This window comes from Triturus cristatus, chromosome 4_1, assembly GCF_964204655.1.
Source record: "Triturus cristatus chromosome 4_1, aTriCri1.1, whole genome shotgun sequence".
NCBI lineage: Eukaryota > Metazoa > Chordata > Amphibia > Caudata > Salamandridae > Triturus > Triturus cristatus.
This window is the reverse complement of record NC_140585.1, coordinates 82,303,417-82,324,752: the sequence shown is the minus strand read 5'-3', so window position 1 is coordinate 82,324,752 and position 21,336 is coordinate 82,303,417. Positions and strand designations below refer to the sequence as shown.

The 21,336-nt window shown below is 44.8% G+C and overlaps 1 protein-coding gene across 5 annotated transcripts in view; it reads left to right on the top strand.

Moving 5' to 3' along the window:
• The window catches only part of ERCC1 (ERCC excision repair 1, endonuclease non-catalytic subunit), a 161,237-nt gene that overhangs the window by 18,737 nt on the left and 121,164 nt on the right, over window positions 1–21,336 (top strand). The window contains exons 2-3 of one of the 5 annotated variants that reach the window (XM_085651677.1): window positions 16,389–16,479; window positions 16,644–20,886. The exons of 3 other annotated variants lie outside the window; for them this stretch is intronic. In XM_085651677.1, the coding sequence (XP_085507803.1) occupies window positions 16,768–19,992 (3,225 nt within the window). In that variant the 5' untranslated portion in view covers window positions 16,389–16,479; window positions 16,644–16,767 and the 3' untranslated portion in view covers window positions 19,993–20,886. Of the gene's footprint in view, window positions 1–16,388; window positions 16,480–16,643; window positions 20,887–21,336 lie in introns of those variants that run through there. One more of the 5 variants, XM_085651676.1, reaches the window with a different exon arrangement.

Below are 21,336 nucleotides of genomic sequence, written 5' to 3'. Positions count from 1 at the left end.
GTTAAGTTGAAAAAAGTTTGGGATGACTCTAAAAAAGAGTATCAAACAAAAGCTTCCTATCAAAAGAAAAAGCCTTAATATATCTGGGAATAACAACATTCGAAAGAAAAATAACTAAAGGAGCATGATCCCGTAGTAGTCTAGGGAAAATTTGGATTTGAGTACAGAAAGCCCAGGCTACAGGAATAAGAAAATAATCCAATCGAAATAACTTATTGTGAGGTGAGGAAAAAAACGTATATCCAGGATCTTGTGGATATACGGAATTCCACACATCTGCCAACCCATGATCACCCATCAGATTCCTTATTGCCTGGAAAACCTTAGGCTTACGACCCCTATATACCTGAGACGAGGAGCTCGCCCAGTCACCATCCAAATGAATATTGAGATCTCCACAAAGTATTAACGGTGAGGGCCATAGAGCGAGTTCCCCATTCAGGTAATCAAAAACATTTGCCTCATCCAAGTTAGACCCATACACAGTGCACAAAGTAAACCGTATCTCTCCCACTGAGCATTCAAGAATTGCCCAGCGACCATGTATGTCTACCAGAGAGCGCTCTGACTTAACTAAAGAGGGTCGTGCTAATATAGCAACTCCTCGCGTCGTATCCGATTTGTTTAGAGGCAGCAAGTGTAACATATCCTAGGTCAGCCAGCTTCTGCCTGTGGGACCAAAAAATGTGTTTCCTGAATGCACATAATATCAGGATTAATGATTTTTAATTCAGCCTGCATCTTCTTCCGTTTGTCATAATTATTGAGGCCACAGACATTATACGTTCCAATTTTTATGCTCATATTAGCCATTTACCTTCATATATTGAAATACCAATATAGAAAAACTCAGTCATAAGTGCAACAGATATTAAACAGGAACAAGACAGGAAAAAAAAAGTAGAAAATATAGATCTAGAATCATCTTGTGGAACATAGTTTTTTAGTACCCCCCCCTCCCCCCGGGTCCCACCCCTTCCTCTTCCCACATCCTCACCCTGCCCAACCTCCCTTCGCCCTCCCACCCACCACACCCTCCCTTTATTGAGGCAATAGGACCTGGGTCCCTAACGATGGGAAGCTGGTGACGCTCCCCGCGGTGCCCCCCCTTAGAAAAAACAGAAAAAATCATAAAACTTATCAATTAATCAACATATGCCACTCCACCTTCAGCTACCGGGCCCCAGTGAGTGTAAATATTCTTTAGCCTGGATTTCAGAGGAAAAAAACGTATTCTGGCCCTGGTATACAACCTTTAACTTTGCGGGGTTGAGTAAAAATGCCTGCCCCCCCTTAGCTTGAAAGAGAGGTATCAGCTGGCGAAACTGCCACCTGCGTACAACTGTCTTGTGACAAAAGTCAGGTCTAACGAAAAAATGGACACCTTTAGCAAATCTCTTCTGATTCGGTCTGGCCAAATCATAAACGGCTTCACGCGCGAGAAAGTTGTTAATTGAAATCAGGATGGCACGAGAATGGGCAGGTTCATGCCCAGGACGGGCAGCATGCTGTTTACTATGATAAGGGAATCGATGAGCTCTCTGTAGTTCAATCTCCCAGTCCCATTGAGAGAGTTCCGGGAAGACCTCTACAAATACCTGGATGAAAAATTGCCTCGTATCAGCCCCTTCTGCCCCCTCTGGAATGCCCAAGACTCGTAAGTTGTTACGCCTCATCCGGTTTTCAAGTTCAGACAGTTTCCATGTGACATCATCTTTCTGTGTCTTTAAATCATCGACCACTCCTTTCTGTGTCATTAGCTCATCCTCCAAAATAGATATACGAGTTTCTGTCTCGCTCACTCGAGTGCCAATCTCGGCGCTTGTCTTATTTATACGTCTAATAGCATTTTGTAATTTACGACAAGCCCCCTGCGTTCTGGCATTCTCAAGTCTGGTCTCAGCCCTATGTGACAACATCGTATCATAAATCATCTCCAACGTAATTGGTTTCGGAGGATCGGAAGAACTGGCTGTGGCAAAAATCCCTTGTGCCCCATCATTACCGGGGACAGATGACTGTGCAGAGGAAGATGAATAATCCCAAGCCAGATTCTCCACCTGAGGGCCAGAGATGTTATCTGGTAGAGTGGAGCCCAAAGGAATCACCTGTCTGCTCAGAGTCTTGCTTTTCCGAACTGTACCGCCCGGGGGAGCCAGATTCATATATCCACCCGATAAACAGTCATCGATCTCTGCCTGACTGGCTGACCCGGCCTTATACTCTGCCCAGTCCCGGCTGGTTGTGTCATCGTCACCTGAAGTCGTGGATGCATCTGACGAGGAAAAGAAATGATCTAGCGGGTCATTATCCGGGTTGGACCCAGCCCTACCACAAGCGCCGTCCCCCTGAAAAAGCCCAATCTCCAAAGTATCACCCGAGGCCTCTACCGACCTGATAGTGAGAACCTCAGATCCCAGAATGCACCCTGAAGGACCAGCCAGGTCAGCTTGAGAACCAACAGCCAAATTGGTAACTAATTGACTCACAGCATTTTCACCCCCGCGATCTTGGCCGTGAGGGGTCGTTACAGAGAGATCGACCAGCTTATGCCCTTCGATGGAGAGTTCAGGGCAGAATCCGAGGTTTGATACATTCCCGGTATCAGCAGGTTTAGATTTAGATACAATCTGTATCGTATTTTTAACTGAGCGTTTCACAAATAGCGGTGCCGTGTGCCTTATCGTGGCCGTTGCTGTGGAAGCAGAGGGGATCTTACCCGCAAAAATCTTCGCGTTAGGTGCAGAATCAGCGACAGGGCCATTATCCGTGGGCATTATTTTCACCAATCCTCCAGGTGTAGACTCTGTACCTTGGAGCTCCTTGCTGAAATCTTGGTGGCCGGCTTGGGCGGCATTCAACCCGCAGGCAGAGGGGATTTGCCGGCAATCAAAAAAGTGGAAGAAAAAAAGAAACGCTGAGCTCCGCGGCAGAGTGCTCCGAGGCGCCAGGTGCCTCTGCGCGCCAAAATCAGGTAGGACGCCGCTGTGAGTACTATCATCGCCTGGAGCTTCAGACAGCAAATTCCGCTTCCAGTGCAGTTATTTAAAAACTTTTCTCGGATATCGCAGCCTCGGGGATCTAATCAATATCGTGGCATACGAAAAGGAGGAATCAACCGCAGGGAGCGTTCAAATCCAGCTCACTCGGCCAAAGCGTCGGCCGCCATCTTGCCTCCAGGCCCCCTTCTGTGTTTTTCCAGTGAGGAAGGAGGCGAACCACTTGAGTGCATTTCCTTGTGATGCCGTCTTCTGATCAGGGTGTGATGAGATATAGTGTCAAAGGTTGCTGAGAGGTCGAGTAGGATCAGAGCCACTGTTTCTCCATGGTCAAGGAGGGATCTGATGCCATCGATGGCTATTATCACGGTATTCTTGGTGCTGCAGTTGGAGCAGAATCCCTTTTGGGAGGTGTCTAGGAGAAGCTTTCACTCCAGATATTTCATAAGTTGTCGGTGGGGAAAGGGAGATTTGGCTGTAGTTTTTGAGTTTGCTTGGGTCAGTGGATGTTTCTTAAGCAGTGGTTTAATTTATGTTTCCAAGTCTTTGAGAAAGCTGACCATGGCAAGTGAGGAGTTAGAGGGTGGGGAGCTCGCTGTTGATCATGCGGCTTTCGAGGTTGAAAATGTGATGCGGGCAGGGGTTTGTGGCGGTTCCTGAGTGAACGAAGTTAATGATGCAAGTGCTGTCCTGGGGGATGAGCTGGTCCTATGAAATAAGTTGGTGGTCCATGTTGATTTCAGTGAGTGCATGAAAGTGAAGGAAATCTGAGGACTTGGGCTGGCGTTTGAAGTTCTTACATGTAGTGGTCTTGTTGTAGAAAAAGTCGGCGAGTCTGTTACGTAGTTCTTGGGACGAGGGGGATGCTGTTTTCTGTCTTTGCAGGTTTGGCAAACTCTGACTATTTTGAAGAACTATTAGCTGTGGTTGCAACTGGCCTCGTTGCTGTTGGCTACGTCTTTCTGTTGTGATGTGTAATCTAGTCTTTTCATCCATCATCAATGTGTCTCGTAGGGTTGCTGTGGTATCTGTAGAATGTTATTGGCATTCTCCATGAGGTGGTTGACGGGTGAAGCAGGCTGAAGAGTGACAAACGTAGCTTTTGGACTTCGTGATGTCTGTCGTTCTTCTTCTCCAGTATTTCAACATTTTGGCGACTATTGCCTGCAGCGTCTCTTCATCAGCGGGGAGAAAATCCACTGTGGTGTTCCCTTAGGCTCACCGATCTGCTTGTTCTTCTACAGGAGTTGATGCTTCAAATCTTCTTTTCTGTTGTGTGAGCCCAGAGCTGTTCTTCTAAAAAATGTATTCGCACGCCAGTAAGCCCTTTGCTTGTGCTCTGTGTTAGCGCGTTCCCTGGCAACCACAGATCTTCAATTCGGCCAAGGCTTTCTGCTACGCATTGGTTATCAACCTAATCGCGCACACGGTGACATGACACCATCTTGGATATACTTACTTCGTGCCTTATCACGCCGCTTCGCACAGCTGACTTTACCGATACTCTGTGGTGTTCTACTCAATTGGCGATCTGTTTTAATGTGCTGACTTCTCACGTTGATTGGGTCACATGGTTTCTTCCTCCACTATTCTGCAGATAAGTACAGTGATCTGCACACCAATTTTACGCTTTATTGAACCACAACATTGTGGCAACACAGTGATTTGCACACTTGGTCTTACAAGTCTTGCAGATCGACATGGTTATCTGCACACCTGTACTGAGCTGCATTATCTTCATCAACACAACCGTGTGTAGATCTATACGGTGATTTGCACACCCCTTCTCATACTTGCCGATATTATGTGCCGCAAATTTCTACATTGATTTGCACACCCTGTTCACATTTACCTTCCGAATTAGTGGTTTACCACCATCACTCTATCATTCTACGCACCCATTTTTCTTTTCTGTTTTTTTCTTGTTTTGCCTGTATTTGTGTTCTACAACCTCATGGCAGCAAATCAAATGGTTTCCCCGTCCCCCATTTTTTTTTCATCAAAGACGAAGCACCATCCATAGAATGGGAAGAGTGGATTGGCATTTTTGAACACTATATTGAAGTCATTGATGGTCTCAGATTTCAAACTACAAGGAAAAAAGCCTTAATATTGAGCTCATTAGGAAAAGAAGACCAGCATGTGTTTTAAGTTTTTACCTGATGGTATGGGAGCTGATGGTGAATCTATTTATAACCCGAATGTAGAGGCTAAGAGTAGACTTGGAAAGTATTTTGACAGACAAGTCAACATTGTAATGCAACGTCACAAGTTTTATTCTTTACCTTTTAAAGGAAAGGGAAACAGTAGATCAAATATTCACACGGTTACGAGAATTAGCACTTTTAAATGTGACTTTGGCGCCATGACTGATCAGATGATTAGATACCAGTTAATTGTGCAATATAAAAATAAGAGAATGCAGGAGAAACTTTGGGCTGCTAGAAATCGTACATTGCTTGAAGCCATTTCTATTGCTAAAATTGTAGAAGAATCTGATAAATGTATGCAAGGAATACATAGTCTACAGTAAAAAAAAAAAAAAGAAGACACTGTACACGTGGTTGCTAAGGATGATGAAATAGACGGTGAGCTCAAAGTAAAACATAAGAGTGATGGCAGATCTAGTTCAACCAAATTCAAACCTAAGCCTATAGGCGATAAAAAGTAAATTTAATGTCTGTTATAGATGTGGTGATATGGGTCATGCTGCGGATGAATTGGGATGTTACGCTAGAGACAAAATCTGCAGAAACTATGGTTAAAAGGGCCATTTAAGCAGAGCTTGTAAAGACCTTTCAAGAAAGTCGCTTTTGTTGATACAGGTTATGTTGCACCTGACATATTGTGTGTGGAAGACTAATCTTTGAACAGATTACAAAGACCTAAAGCAACTTTCTTAGTGAATGGGGTTGCTGTAAAATTGATGGTGGAACCTGGTTCTATGTTCACTATTATACCCTTTCGCATCTCTAATAAGCTTTGACCAAATGTGTCGCACACCATTGGTGACATTAGTATAGTGGTGAAGCTATTTCCATCAAAGATATAATGGAAACTAAGTTCGCATTGAAGTTAAGGAGTGCAATGGGAAGGGTATATATCTCGAATCATGGTCCTGTTATATTAGGCTGGGTACAACACCATGATTTGCATGTAGTCATAGATCCCAGATCTATCAAACAAGTGATGGTGGTGGAGGATCGTGCTATACTTGATACCATTTGATCCAAGTACAATGACGTTTTTCGTGTAGAGTTAGTAAAATTGGTGGGGTATGTGCACGAGATCAAATTTAAGGATAATGCTCAGCCAGTCATACATGCATTAAGGAAGATTTCAACTCGGGATGAGGTTAAGGAGATGTTGGGTGACATGCAGAAACAAGATGTTATAAAACCCGTTGAAGTCTCAGAGTGGCTTTCTCCAGTGGTTGTCACCAAGAAAAAGGATGGTAATCTTCGTTTTTGTGTTGACCTCCGGTCCCTTAATCAAAACATACCTTAATCAAAACCTAATTGTCGATCGTTTTCCTTTACCAAACTTATCTGAGCTGGTACTTTTGATGGACAAAGCCATGTTTTTCACTAAATTAGATTTAAGGTCAGCGTATCATCAATTTATGTTGCATCCTGATTTGAGAACGTTAACTGCCTTTCTTACTATGGAGGGGACATTCCAATTTAAGAGGCTTCCTTTTGGCCTTGCATTGGCTGCTAGCGTATTCGAGCGCATTATGCACAGTCTACTTAAAGGGGTAAAGAACACTCCCTATTTTCAAGATGATATCCTTATAACTGGCAAAGACAAAGTAGAACATAACAAAACGTTGGCGAGGGTCCTGGAGATTTTACATAGGGCAGGTCTAACCCTAAGGAAGGATAAATGCAAGTTTTTATTAAGAGGTGAATTACTTGGGGTACACCATTTTGGAGGGTGGTGTTGAAAGCTATCAAGCTGGCTGCATGCCCACTACTAAAGATCAGCTCAAATCCTTTATGGGTTTGATTGAGTATTCGAAGGTTGTTTTTAATTTTGCACACAAAACTGAGGCTTTAAGGGAATTGTTGAGGAAGGGGACACCATTTATTTGTAGTGTAGCACAAGAAAGGGCATTTCAAAGTGTTCAGGACGAAATTGTGAGTGCTGGTATTTTTACTCCATTTGGACCTGGTAAAGATACCTTTATCACCGTTGACGCCAGTGCTCATGGTATTGGTGCTGTTCTATCGCAAAACAAATGTGGTGTAGAGAAAACAATGGTGTTTGCGTCACTCACACTCAATAAATCTGAACGTAATTATGCAGTCATTGAAAGAGAGGCCTTAGCTGCGGCATGGGGTGTTCAATATTTTCATACCTATATGTGGGGTGCACACTTCATCTTAAGAACGAACAACACGACTTATCAGAATGTTGAGTCGGGGGGGGGGGGGGAAGGGGGGTGTCAAGTAAAGGCTCATCGCGATCGAGGTTTGCGGCCTGGCTGTAAGAATCCATGTACAAACTTGAGTATATGAGTGTTTTCAAACCTCACTCTGCCCCAGAGCTCCAAGCACAGTTCCATCTCTGCCCATTGATGGTACACGGGCAAGTTAGGACTCACTCCGCCCCAGAGCTCCAAGCACAGTTCCATCTCTGCCTGTTGATGGTACACGGGCAAGTTAGGACTCTGGCGAGTGCTTCCAGTCAGAGGCCTTGTGCGTGTGTGTGTTTTGTGTGTGCGTGAGTGAGTGGTTTTTAAACCTCACTCCACCCCAGAGCTCAAAGCACAGTTCCATCTCTGCCCATTGATGAAAGATGGCCAAGTTAGGACTCTGGCAAGTGCTTAGTCAGAGGCCTTGTGTGTGCGTGTTCGCACGTGTGTTGTGTGTGCATGAGTTTGTGAATGAGTGGTATTCAAACCTCAATACGCCCCAGAGCTCTAAGCACAGTTCCATCTCTGCCCATTGATGGTAAACGGGCAAGTTAGGACTCTGGCAAGTGCTTCCAGTTAGAGGCCGTGTGTGTGTGTCATGAGGCAATGCACGCTCCAGCACTTTTACAAACTAGGCCCACGCCGTCAAGTATATATTTACCAGAGAGAGCCCAGCAGGGATTAGGGCTGGTAAATCCGCCAGGCTTTTGAAGTGAAACTCTGGGAAAGTGATAATTCCAGTAATGCGTGAAGCACCAGTCCGCTGGTAATTCGTTAAAACACCATAATCACTTTTAGGCGGCATCTGCGTGCACACGTTCAGACAAGTCTAACACAAGAAAACACCATTCGGATTTCAATGCGTTTTTTCTTTATTACTGCATTTTTGCTTTTTTTAAAGGATATTTTGAATAAGAAACTTGTAACTTCTCAGTAGGATGTACGAGCTTTTGAATTTAGTTTTTGGACACATCAAGGTGGGAGCAAATGTCCTGACTACTGCTTAACAATTTTTTGAAGAAAAAAAAAGTTGTGCAGTTGCGTGCCTTAAGAACAGCACCAGCAAAAATTCGCAGTTTGATCTCCAAGCTATCGGAGCTTCCTGGAGGGTCTTTTGGTTATACTCCACATTTCTACCCACCACGTGCCTCCTTCATTGTTTTAAAGTGTGAACAACTCTGTAAACTAAGACAGAGGTAGGCTGGGCTGTGGATGGGATAGTGGGGGTGGTGACATCTCTGAGAATATCTGTTATTCTGAAAGTGCGGCGTGCCCTTGGCAGAGTTGGATAGTTAGATGTGGCCTGGCTCCGCATTTCATCCTTGTGAGGTTGATCACATAAATAGAATTGGGTAACACATATAAAAATGTATGGAGGGTTGCTGTGCGGGTTAATGCATGTGAGGTTAGAAAGTTAGCAGATTCCTGGCTCAAAACTCCGTTTTACTGAGTTTGTTGACTAACATTAAGCATAAATGTAGGAAATACTGAACTGTCGGGATTTAAAACACGGACTAAGAAAAGCCTGTGTGCCTGGGACAAAGACAACAGCTGAGGCATGAGCTTAAATCAAAACCTTATCTTTTTTTTTTTCCAACATAAGAAAATGACCATCGAGGTGATCACATTCAAAGTATGCATTTTAGTGATGAGTGAGTGCCTCTCAAAGGTGTTGTGTGGTTGAGGAGACAGTCAGTCACAGGCCAGGCAACCTCGTCCCATACCTGTTGGTTGTTCAAAGCTGCTCCCCACTCCCCCCATAGACCAGTGGATCGGGCAGTACTAGTGCACGCACAGGGTCCCAGAGAGCTCTGCAGGTGTCGCCCCCTAACCAGGAACTCGCACACGGCTGGCAGGGAGTCCGAGTCTTGGCTGTGCATGGAGCTCAGCCCCGTGTCAGAGTCTTCATCGTGCTCCTCCGGGCTGCTTTTGCACAGCTCCTGTCCCTCTTCAGCCCAAACCTCCGGACTGTCCTCAGGTGTCTGTGTGTCCTCCGGGTCGCTGCTGCCCAATGGGACCTCTGTCCTGGGGCACTCCTCGCTGCCCCCCACCTCGAGGGCGGCCACGTCGGCCAGCAGCCTGCGCAGCTCCTGGGCCTCCCACACCTGCTGGCTGTGCCCCTACATCTCCCCGGAGGGCTTCAAGGTCCGTGTATAGCCGCAGCCCGATAAAGAGGCTGGTGCTTAGCTCTATGGTCAACCGCTGCCCCCCCCCCCCCCCTCCCGGCTCGAGGGAGCGCCCCTCACTGTCCGCGGAGCTGCCCTTGGCCTCCCTGGCTCGGAGCTCCCCCTTCCTCCGATCCATCCACCGGTGGTTCACCTCCTCCTGTATCTCCACGGCGATCTGCTCCACGAGCTGCCCCTGTCAGGCCAGCTCCTCCTGCAGCCCCAGCACCTAGTCGTACTGCCGGGCATTCAAATTGCTGTTACCTTGCAGTTCAAAAAGGCATTATTTAGATGGTGCAGCAGGTGTAGTGACACTGGGGCCCAAAGCTCTATGAGCCCTCAGGGGTGTGGAATTGTTTAAAATATCTAATTGTCTAAGGGACAAAATGTTACAGAAATCTACTTGACCTGCAAAGAAATCTACTTGCCTTACCTCTTCACTAAATCAATATAATGAACAGGCAAAAGTGTAAATTAGGATTTATACAATGCATTTTAGACATGCAAGCTCTTGATGCATTTGAAGCTGCCATTTGGGAGAGCAGTGTCAACAGAGGTTGCATATTCGAATCGGAAATTATCAGTATAATGCACACTGTGGTAATGTGCAAGTCAATATTACATATTTACAGAATAACATTTTTGCATAAGGTATTTACAAAGAATATAGCGGCTAGAACCAAGCTGCTACCCGCAAAGCATTTGAGATTCAGGCAATAGTCAGGGGTGGGTATGAATGCGATCTGTGAATATGTCTAGATTAGAGTGTCCTGCTCAGGAAAGCATGACTTTTCTAGCTGTCCTGGGAAGGTAAGGAGACCATTCCTTTTTAGGTCTCGGCTAGCGAAGGCTGCGATTGCGCAGTCTTGCTTGGCGAGATTTAACGTTTTTAAGTAGTGGGGCTTGAACCCGCCCTCTTCTCCATTGGCTGGCTTCCTAAACGGAGGCCAGCCATTGGAGGAGAGGGGCATCTGTCCATTTAAGCTCTGTCTTTTTCGGATTTGGGGGCGTGTTTTTTCGTTTCTTTCTCTCCTCTGGAATGTAAACATTCCAGCCAATGGGAAGAGGAGAGAAAGAAAAACACGCCCCCGAATCCGAAAATGGTGCGTTTCTCCGAGGCATTTCTGCTTGACCTCGGAGAAAGATGGTTACAAAGTCGGCGAGCTACCTTCGCGCCACGGGTCACCCACTCTTGCCCTCGCCCTCACTCACCGTCAGGGTGTCGTCTATGAACAGCGGGATCTGTCGCTTCTCGAATGGGAACTCCTCCTCGCCGTCCCTGCAGACTCTGCGACCAGGCGCGCCATCTCTCCTGCTTATTTCTGCGACTGCTGTTACTGCTGCTCCTTCCAGCTCCCCCAGCTTCGGCCTGAAAATAGAACGGAACCAATCGGAACTGTCGTAAAAAACTGCTGCTCATCCGTTGGCAAGGTCTTTGCCTGGTTCACAGCACAATCTCCATCTTGGAACGGGAATACGTGTGGTTCCTGCGAGATCGCCTTCCGCGTTCCATGAAGACTAGTATTTGTTACGTAAGTGGCTCTGTGGCATCCATGATGCAACTGGAAAACGTACATAACGAAACAGCAATGCTGTTGAGACGTGTCAGCAAAAAACACGGACTGTTATGTGGGTGGCTCAGCGAGTTGAACACAACACTCATCACCGAGGTAGTGGCGATGAAGGTCACGGGTAAGTGTTTCAGCAAGTTAACAGGCTCAGCCTTTCATCCTTTGTGAGATCCAGCCTGGGATAGAAACCAGGTGCTCGAAACACACGTTTGCAATCGCACACGTGATGTCTGAGAATGTCGGAGAAGCTGGCAGAGCCGCACACCAGGCTCACACCAGGACGCTCGCACGAACCGTGGCACATGACACACTGGCGACTGGTATCAAGTAAGGCCTCCTTTCTGCATGCAGCTTAAGAACAATTTCACTTGTTCTGCTGCATTTCCAGAGAGGTTTGTAACATTAGCTCTTTCATGTGATTACTTTCCAACAGCAAAACCTTCCTCACTGCCTCGAGGTACAGACCTTATCTCTGTGGTGCCATTTCAAACACAGCTCCCTTGCAAGATGTAGCTGTAATATGGAATCCAGGGCATAGGGTTGAGAAGACCAGCACAACACAAAGGACAGACGTCTAGGCCCAGAGTGGCATTTACAGCTTGAAAGCCACAAGCGTTGCTGTTATGAAGCAACAGAGGGCCTCATCAACCTATCTACTCTAAGCAGGATTTATTTGAACACATTTACATTACTATGTTCACTTTACTCAGTACACTATTAAAAAGCCCATTTCGATGCACCGCATAAACACACTATCCAGTTATACGTGGACCTTTATTTATTTACCGCTCCCGCTACATTTGAGGTAAGCATTCCACATACCTGCCTTATCTTACCTTGCAGTGCCCCAGGCTCTTTTAGGAATGTGGCTTATCAGCTTCCAAATGAGGGTGTTGAGCCTCTAACCTAGGCTCACGACCACCTAGCCACATTGTGTGATCCTGGCAAGTGTTTTATTTTTCTGGTCCTCCATTTCCTAATCTTGCAAGATTAGTGGTGCTCACTTAAAGGTAAACTCATTTTAATAAGAGCTACCTAAAACGACAGTAAGTTGGTAAACAGCACAGGAGCACTGTTATTAACCTTAACTTTAATAGTTTTTGCAGGGGGTAGTAGGGACAAGAAGAGCTTTCAGAGACTTTCCTGTTATTGTTGTAAATTAAGTAAAATGTGGGATATTGGAATGCCTACGGGCATGCCTGTTGTCAGTCAGACCAGAGCTATAGTCGGGGCCACTGTAATTATGCGGCAAGAGAGGACAAAATTATGTGGCATGGTTGAGTAAATTATGCAGCAAGAAAAAGAAAATTGTGGCATAATGCGACACATTTTGTAATATTCATTATTTCATCATTTTTTAAACTTGGTAACACCCTGTGGGCATTGGTTGCAACTCATTAGTATAAGTTGAACATCCAAATACAGCAATAAGCATCAGAAAGGTGACCAGTCCAGCTTTGCAAAGAGGCTTCACTGCGCGGCAAAACGCTTCGTCGCATTTTTAGTAACTTTTTTTTAACCATTTGAACTAGAAACACATTTTGTTTTTGTTCAAATCTGGGGATTATGCAGCAGATGAGGAATTATGTGACGAATGCGGCAAATCTATAATTATGTGAAAATCGCGGCGGACGCTCAATCACATAATTCCAGTGGCTCTGGCTCTAGTCTCTGTGACGGCTGGAGGTCGCATCACGTAGCATATGTTAATGGGTGGCTTTTGTCCTGACTTAAAGAAATCACCCTCAGTCTAGCGCCCCAGTGCTGCTTTTAAGTCATGCTTGGCGCTGCACAGAACAGCATATAAAGCCTCTCATAGTTTCAAGTGTTAGATTTTGGTGACATCGTATCACAGACAGTGAGGGTTAGGTTTTTAGTTTGTGGTAAATATCACTGCACTCTTGCCAAACTCTGCCTTGCCCCTTCTGTTTTCTTTTTCTGGCCTCTGATTCCTGGGTGCTTGTGAAGGAATAAATTCAGAGCCATAGGGGGAAGAAAAGAGGGTAGTGCAGGCACTGGTTTAGAAATTAGAGCCACGTGAAAATGAAAGCAACAGGGGTGGACCTGTGGGGTGCACGACAGCCCCACAGGGAAAGTAAGGCGCTTTCATGTAGACTTGGTTGAGAGGGGGGAGGGGGAGAGAGGGGCGGGGGGAGGGGGGCGAGGGGAGGGGGGAGAAGTGGACCTGGGTTCAGCACGAGAGGCCCAAGGGTGGAGCCAAGGAAGGGAAGGATCAGAAGGGTGAATAAAGTTAGTCTGGTAAAAGCAAGAAGCAGAGAAGCCAGTCTCCTACCTGCCATTGCTGGGAGTGTTCTCGAGCTGAAAAAGCTCCATGTTCGCCCTGTGGTCTAAGCAAATAATACAGATCATTCTCTCTTGAATGTGCTGCTTTGAAAAATTCAGAGCTACACAAAGTTCATGCTGTGCTTTTACTTTATGAACACACTGCACGTAATTGAAATAAGCCTCAGATCTTTTGTGTTACGTGGTTTACCCCGTATGCTCTGTGCTCTAGAGACAGCTTGAATTCTTAAACTCATGTGCACACCCTCGTCTCTGTGGATTCCTGTGTATTAGATCTAAAAGCTGTCAGATCTACTGCAAGCGGTAAAGAATCACTGCCTGCATCACGCCTCACAATTTACTACAATCGGTACCTGTGGTGAGCAGAGCCATTCATCACTCATTTCACCTGGCTTCGCTCGACTGCTCCATAATTGAAAACGGGCTCCTCTGCATCTTGCTGTAAATTGTCGTGTTTGTGTGGGTTGCATGATTACACTGTGGACGGACGAGGCACGGACGCCCAATTTGAAGAGGTCTCAGTTTAGCATAATTTACGGTCTACTTGTCCTTCGGATAAAACAGTAATTAAAAGTTGTTGCCCTTGCAATAAATCTTAATGTCACGGGCGTCGGGCGATACGAATTACCCGCTCCTCTAACCGCCAGCAATTGCAATATTTTACTACTAAACAGGCAGTCACAAGTGCTATACAACATAGCTTAAACACATTAACAAAGCCAATAGCTCTGGCAAAACACTTATAAGGTCCCAAAGGCGAGACCTATTGGCTATGCCAATGCTTGTTCAACTAGGGAGCGCTGAGATGAACATATGAGGGATCATGGAGCACAGGACTGGCATAACTGCCTTAGCATGCATTACGTCCGCACTCATATGGGATAGTAGGCACATGGTTACATGTCTGTATGCAGCACTGAATGGAATATTTAGGAGAGGTCTAGACTAGGCCTGGGCGTTAAATCTCCACTGTGCTCGCAGAGTTTGCGGGATTCGACAACTGCGCGTTCCACAGAGAACATGGAGTTACCTACAAAGCCCGCAATGGAGCAGAGTTTTTTCCTGTTGACGCACTTGTCACATCATTTCGCATGTGGTGGGACCGCGACGAAACTTGCCGGGCACTTGCTAGCACCCACGAGATTTTCTAGCTGCCCTAGAGCTCCCGTGAGATTTTGTAGCTGCTAGCGCGGCTTTAGGCCGTGCCAGCTACTTCAGGTGATTAGTGTCATAGACCAGCGCAATTTAGCGCAGCTGCAACCCGGAGTAGATTCCTTGAGAAGCAGCTAAATCTTCTTAAAAAGACAATTTTGAGTTAAAAATGACTCGAATGGACCGATCGGGTAGGTTTTTTTGCCCCGAAGAGACTTTTTTTTTTTTTTTTTTTTACATTTTTATTTACAAGGAGGAAGTGCCCTAGAGACTTCAACTTTTTATTCCTGTCCAGCCGGCTCCTCCCAATGCTTTGTCCACTTCGTCACTTCTCATTTGGAACTGGAAGGATCACTCTGTCTGCTGTGTGTGTAGATGTATATAATATATATATATATATATATATATATATATATGTGTGTATATATATATATATATGTGTGTATATAATATAATATATATATATATATATATATATATATATATATATATATATATATATATATTTTTGTTTTTTTTTGTTTTTGTGATATCACAAGTAAGGTTAAAAAGTGGTGTCTTAGAGTCTTGTTTGTTTGGTAGAGGGCATACACAGGATTTATTTGTATGTTTATTCAATTTTTAAAATTTATTGTGGTGGATGGCCTGCAGTTTGAGTAGGGTTCTAGTTATTTTTTTATGTGATTTTTCTTTTATAAAGGAAAAATGGTGCACGGCTCCTTAAATTTTCGCAATTTAAAAAAATTGCAATATTAATTTAATTCACTATGTGGTCTTGACTGCCAATGAGCCTTCCAGCCAGTATGCCCAGTACTAGTCATAGGTGAATGAAACAACTGTTTCTGTGGTGTGTTGAATTGAAACCTCATTTAGGCAATGGATGGCAATTGGATGAAATTACAAAATAAATTTGGGGGTGTTTTAATTTTTTTTTGTTCCTGTAAACAGTGTATAAGTGGGGTGATATATTTGATGCCTTTGGAGGAAATGCATTTTTTGCCCAGCTAATTTTCATTTTTGGCATTACTAAATTAATGCTGTTTTCTCCTTTGTCACTATGCCTACTTTGTCTGGCCAGTGTAGAAATGTGTTTGACAAAGGCCACCATTTGTTTTTGTTCCGCATGCCATGTGGCCAGGTGCCATTTTGTTTAGTCAGTGTCCACCTAGGCCTGCATGTGCTGTTTCCATGCCTCTTGCTTGTTGTTTGACCATATGGCTGGTGGCCATTTTGTGAAGGCAGCCAAAGTGCTTTCTCAGTAGGCCTGCATGTGTTCTTTGTTGCCATCCCTCCTTGCTTATGTTTAGCCATGTGGCCTTTTTGTGCAGCCATCCTTTTTTCAGCTATCAAAGCCTTGTTGTATGTAGTGGCTTGGACCTTTTTGTTTGTACTAATTTTTTTTTTTTAACTTTTCCCTGATATCAGTAATATGCTTGAGGCGTAGTAGTTCAGCACTCTTGCTAAATGTACAGTCTTTTATATTATAATATACTTTTTTTTTGCATTTTTCACCTGCACCACTCCTTGCTTCCCAAAGCCCAGTTGGTTTCTCATAGTATTCCCGGAGTAGATCAGAAATTATATATGTATAATAGAGAGAGATAGAGAGATATAGATATATAATATATTTGTTTCACAATTTTTTTAATTACATTTTTAAAAAGAATGATTACAATTTTTGTAGTCCATTTTGGAATTTTTTTTTTTTTTAATTAACAAAAAGTAATTTTTGTTTTCTTTTTCACATTTTCTCAACATCCTTCAACCCCGTCTGCCATAGCCGCACAGCTGCACAAGAGCATTAATTTTCCAAGGATTATTCCATTGTCACCTGCACATCCCAACGTGTTGCTCTTTTATCCTTCCTGATTGTAAGTGAAAGTTTGTTGGTGTGGTTTTACTTTTGAATGGATACACTGTATTGTTAATTATTTATAACTTAAGTAAACACACTAAATGATATTGTTTGTACTACTAATTCTAACTGCAACAATGACACCTTTAACTAATGTTCTTTTTGCTTATTTGCTTTTAGGTGCATAAGAGAAGCGACCTCACCAACATTACTACCTGACGGAAGGCCTGTGCAAGTGACCACATAACACGGACATTTCTTCAGCTTGTGAAGCTAAGTGTCGCTGTCAACTGATGGCTTCAAGATGGCCCCAAAGAAATGTGCTACCAAGAAAGTGGCCACTGATAAGCTTTCCACCACTGGTATGTTGCCCCAGAAAGTTTTTGGGCGAAGTCGTGTGCCTACCGTACCAACTTCTGGGAAGCAAACTCGGAGCAGTACTGTCGCATCAACGGCTGCACCCCAACCTATGTCCGTATCTGGCACAGAGGCAGCTACTCTAATCACAGCAACTCAGACTAGCAGTAATGTTGAATTTGAGTTATCACTTTCGCAAAGTAGTACCCAGTCGTTGCCGGAAACTCAGCGAAGTGGACAACAGCCGCATCCAGCAATAGTAGTTTCTCCCGAAGTAGGAGCACTTCAGGATATTGAGCTTCCTGCCAAGGAAGTAGAAGAAGCCCCTCTTTCAGAAGATCCATTGGCTTCCAGATCTTCCGCAAGAAAAAGGAAGGGTACTCCACCATCTTCTTCTCCAAGCCCCCCTTCTGATGATCAAGAATCCACTTGGATGCCGCTTCAGTCTGAGACACGCCAGGAGAGACTAGTGAAGAGGAAGCTTCCTGAAAGCCTTAGAGTTATTGATGAAGAAGAGGATTACGACGACCCTATTATCATGGATGTTAGTCCAGTCCCAGTGGAGGCTGACTCTACCCCATCTCAACCTGCTCTGAGGGATGTGCCACAGAACCCACCACCACCGCCTGCTTATATATGTGCAAGGCCCCTGCGACCTACATCCACAACCACCTCAGTAGAAGTAGGCACCGCGGCGAGGCAAACATCAAAACACACACTTACCGCCTTTTCGTCTGACATTGGCGGTGGCACCAGTGTCAGAAGGTTGACTTCCCCCGTTTGGGACTTCTTTACTGTTAGCAAACAGGAGCCAAACATTGCCATATGCTCCATTTGCAAAGCAAGTGTTAGTCGGGGTAAGCTTGGTACAAACTATGGTACCGGAGGCCAAACAACCCATTTGAGGATCCACCACGCAATCCGCTGGGAGGCGCACCTTCGCCAAAAAACTGCAAGTGGTGTTGATGAAGGTGGTGAGAGCAGGGAATCTGATCAGAATATGGTTGAAGGTGAAGAAGAGGGTGACCTTTTTGTTACACAAATCAGCCCTGTCCCCAGCAGTGCAGCAGTATGGCCCACACCAGCAACAATGCAATGGCACAAGACTCCGAGTCAGGCTGAGACACCAAGGCAAGAGCATACAGTGACTGCCCCGCTGAGACGCACATTGACCCTACCACCTTCTGCTCTCAAGAAGTCGTCGGCATCCGTGTCACCAGAGAAGAAAAAAAACCAGGCTACTATTCTTGGCATTTTTAGGCAAGGGGAACAGTACGAACGCAATCACCCAACGGCACGTTTGTACAACGGGAAGCTGGCTAAAATGTTAGCGCTGGACCTTCTTCCTTTTTCTTTTGTGGAAGGAGTGGGGTTTCTAGAATTTGTGGCGACCATCTGCCCGAAATGGAAGGTTCCCAGCCGGACATATTTTGCCAGAGTTGCTGTTCCAGCGTTACATCATGAAGTGCTGGATTTGGTTGGTCAAGCTTTGCATAAGAGTGTTGTTCACACTATCCACCTGACGACAGACATGTGGACCAGTTTCCAATCGACAGATTACATGTGCATTACTGCACACTGGATCTCTTTTATGGGGGTTAAGGAAATGATATCTGCAGGTGTTGACACAGCTGAAATATTTAATGGCACTCGGAAGCATGCAACAATTGCCATGTTGGCCATGGAGAAATCCCATACAGCTGCAAACATCTTGGATGAATTTAAGGGCAAAGTATCTGAATGGCTGCGACCCAGAGGGCTTAAAGTTGGATTTGTTGCCACGGACAATAACAGTAACATAGTTCAGGCCATGTCAGATGGTGGCTATTTCAGGGTCCTGTGTTTGGCGCACTGCATTAACCTTATTTTACAGGACTTTCTCAAAAAAGAAGGCCGAGTCAGCAACTTACTGTCCACCTGCAGAAGAATCTGCACTCATTTCAGACATTCTTTTAAAGCCAGGAAGCAGTTGAGGGTCATTCAGCGTGATAATAAAATGCCAGTTAAATCACTCATACAGGAGGTGCCAACACGTTGGAACTCAACTTATTACATGTTGCAACGTCTGTCTGAGCTCCACACTCCGATCAATGAATATGTCCTGCAAAGAGGGGATGCAACTGTGAAAGGTATGAACATTGAAATGGACCATTGGGGCCTAGCCAAATGCCTGCTAGAGATGCTGCTTCCTTTTGAGGTTTTCACAAGAGAAGTATGCAAAGAAGACAGTACCATGGGCAAAGCTATCCCGTTGTTGTATATGCTGCAGGAACAGCTAAAGGGGGTGTCTGAAATGTATGCAGGCGTAGACGAAAAAACAGATGTGCATGAGTTGGTGGAAAGCTTAATCCTTCGCTTGGCTGTTAATCCAAAGCTGCAAAGAGACATTGTGTCATCCAAACATTACATCTGTGCCACTATTCTTGATCCACGGTTCAAACAATTACTGGCCACTTTCATTCCTTTTTCAGATGGGGATGTTTCAAACTACAAGACGTGGATTGCTGAGCAAGCCAGTGACTTAGAAACAGAATGGCTGGAAATTAAAAGCCCACACCTGGGCAGAAGCTCTGGGGTGCAGCCTTTAACATCCATAGAGCCCGAGGTCCGTGATGTTGACTCACAGCAGCCAAAACCACCAAGAACACCAGCATCAGAAGCATTGCCCTCAAAATCTGCTTTTGATTGGTTTCTTAAAGCAGGACTTAAGGTCAGTGCAGAGGCAAAGGAAAAAGAGTCCGAGCAAGCTGGAGCACCAATGACTATTGAGAGGATGGTTCAGGCCTATCTGGATGACCCAACCGAGGTCTATCTCGATCAAAACCCATTGGTGTATTGGTATGGGAAGAGGCGCCAATGGCCTGTGCTCAGCCGCCTGGCAATAAAGTATCTGGCTTGTCCAGTAGCCAGTGGGTCAACTGAGCATATTTTCAGTGCAGCTGGTGCAGTTGTCAAAGTGAGAAGGACCAGTCTCTCGCCCCAAAACGTAGCAAGATTAACCATGATCAAAATGAATCAGCACTTTATACCACCGAATTACACCATACCTGAAGTGCGACAGGAGGAGGATGAGGGTGATTGGTCAGACTCAGGTTTTGCTAGTTTGTTAGCTGACCAACTTCTAGGCGAACCACCTGAGTTTGAGGACGAACTGTACTTCCCTGACTACTGAGTAGGCCTGGGGCACCACAGAACTTTCTTTCACCAAACTGCTTTGACAAAGAAAAATATAGCTAGGAGAGCTTTATATTATTTTGTTTCTGTGTCACTGATGCAGCTCCACTGTTTTAGACCTGTATTGCCGGATTGGAGTTGGACCAGTGTGTAGTGAAGAAGCCTCCCCTCCTGCCCCCATTCCCTTCAAGAACATTGAAGAGACATTGTCTGCCTCCATCCCGTGCCTATCCTTTAGCAGAACTGCGCCAGAATATTTGATTTACAAGGCTGGCCAATGTGTTGCGAGAATCAAAGAGGTTCAGCAATGTACCGCCGTGCTTGTATTGGAACAGGTAAATAATGCACCAATTAATGATGTGAGTGTTGAGATATTTCATGTGGTGGCACACAGCGGGGGGATGTTCAACTATAGTTTGTTACCTTAATAGTACGGCAGATTCCGACGCCAATTCGCACCTATCAACCTGGCTTCCCTGGTGTAGGTAACCTGGTTCCTTGGGTATGCATGGGTAGGCTGTCTCTCCAACCTTCTGTCTTCCACAGGGTTCCTTCAGGGTCTGCTGGGGAGGGTCCTTCTTAAAATTTGACTTGAATTCAGCAAGCGGTCGAGTTCCCACTCTGAACACGGCCTCTGGGGGGTTCCTGGGTACTTACCTTGGGTGTTTTCTTGGTTCCCCAGCACTTCTACATCTTCTGGGTATAGTCTTTACTTGATTAGTGGTTCGCATACCACTATTTTAGTATATGGTTTGGTCTCCCCCTGGCGACCACTGTATTTCTGTGATACTTACCAGTTTTTCATGCAAAGTATTATGTACACTGGGTATATCTCCAGATAGATGTGTATGTGTTAGTGTCATATAATAAATAATTGTTTTGGATAAATTCACTATGTGGTTCTTTTTCACTTCATACATACTAATAAGAATAAATTCTGGCAAAACAAGCTGCTTTATGCTCCTTCTGGACTAAGCCCGAAGGATGCTCTCCACAGCTCCCACTTAGAGAGCTTTCTAAGTTTGTCGAAGACCACTAAAATCACCATAAGGGTTTTCTGGATTTGTGTGGGGTGCCCACTTACATAAGTGTGAATGAATTTTGTTTGTGTGGTTACTTAAAACTATTACAAGATACAACATTAAAACTTATAGCAAAAGAAAAATTCAAGATACTGTTAAATATTTGGGTTTTTTTTTAAAGAGAAGTTCAGAATATTAGAGACCAGATAGTCAAAGTGATGAGTGTACAGGTGATGTAGTCCATAATGTGTTTTTCTTTTTTTATTTTTAATCCTAGAACGAGACTGAATTAAAGTTTGAAGGGCCCCATGATGGATCAA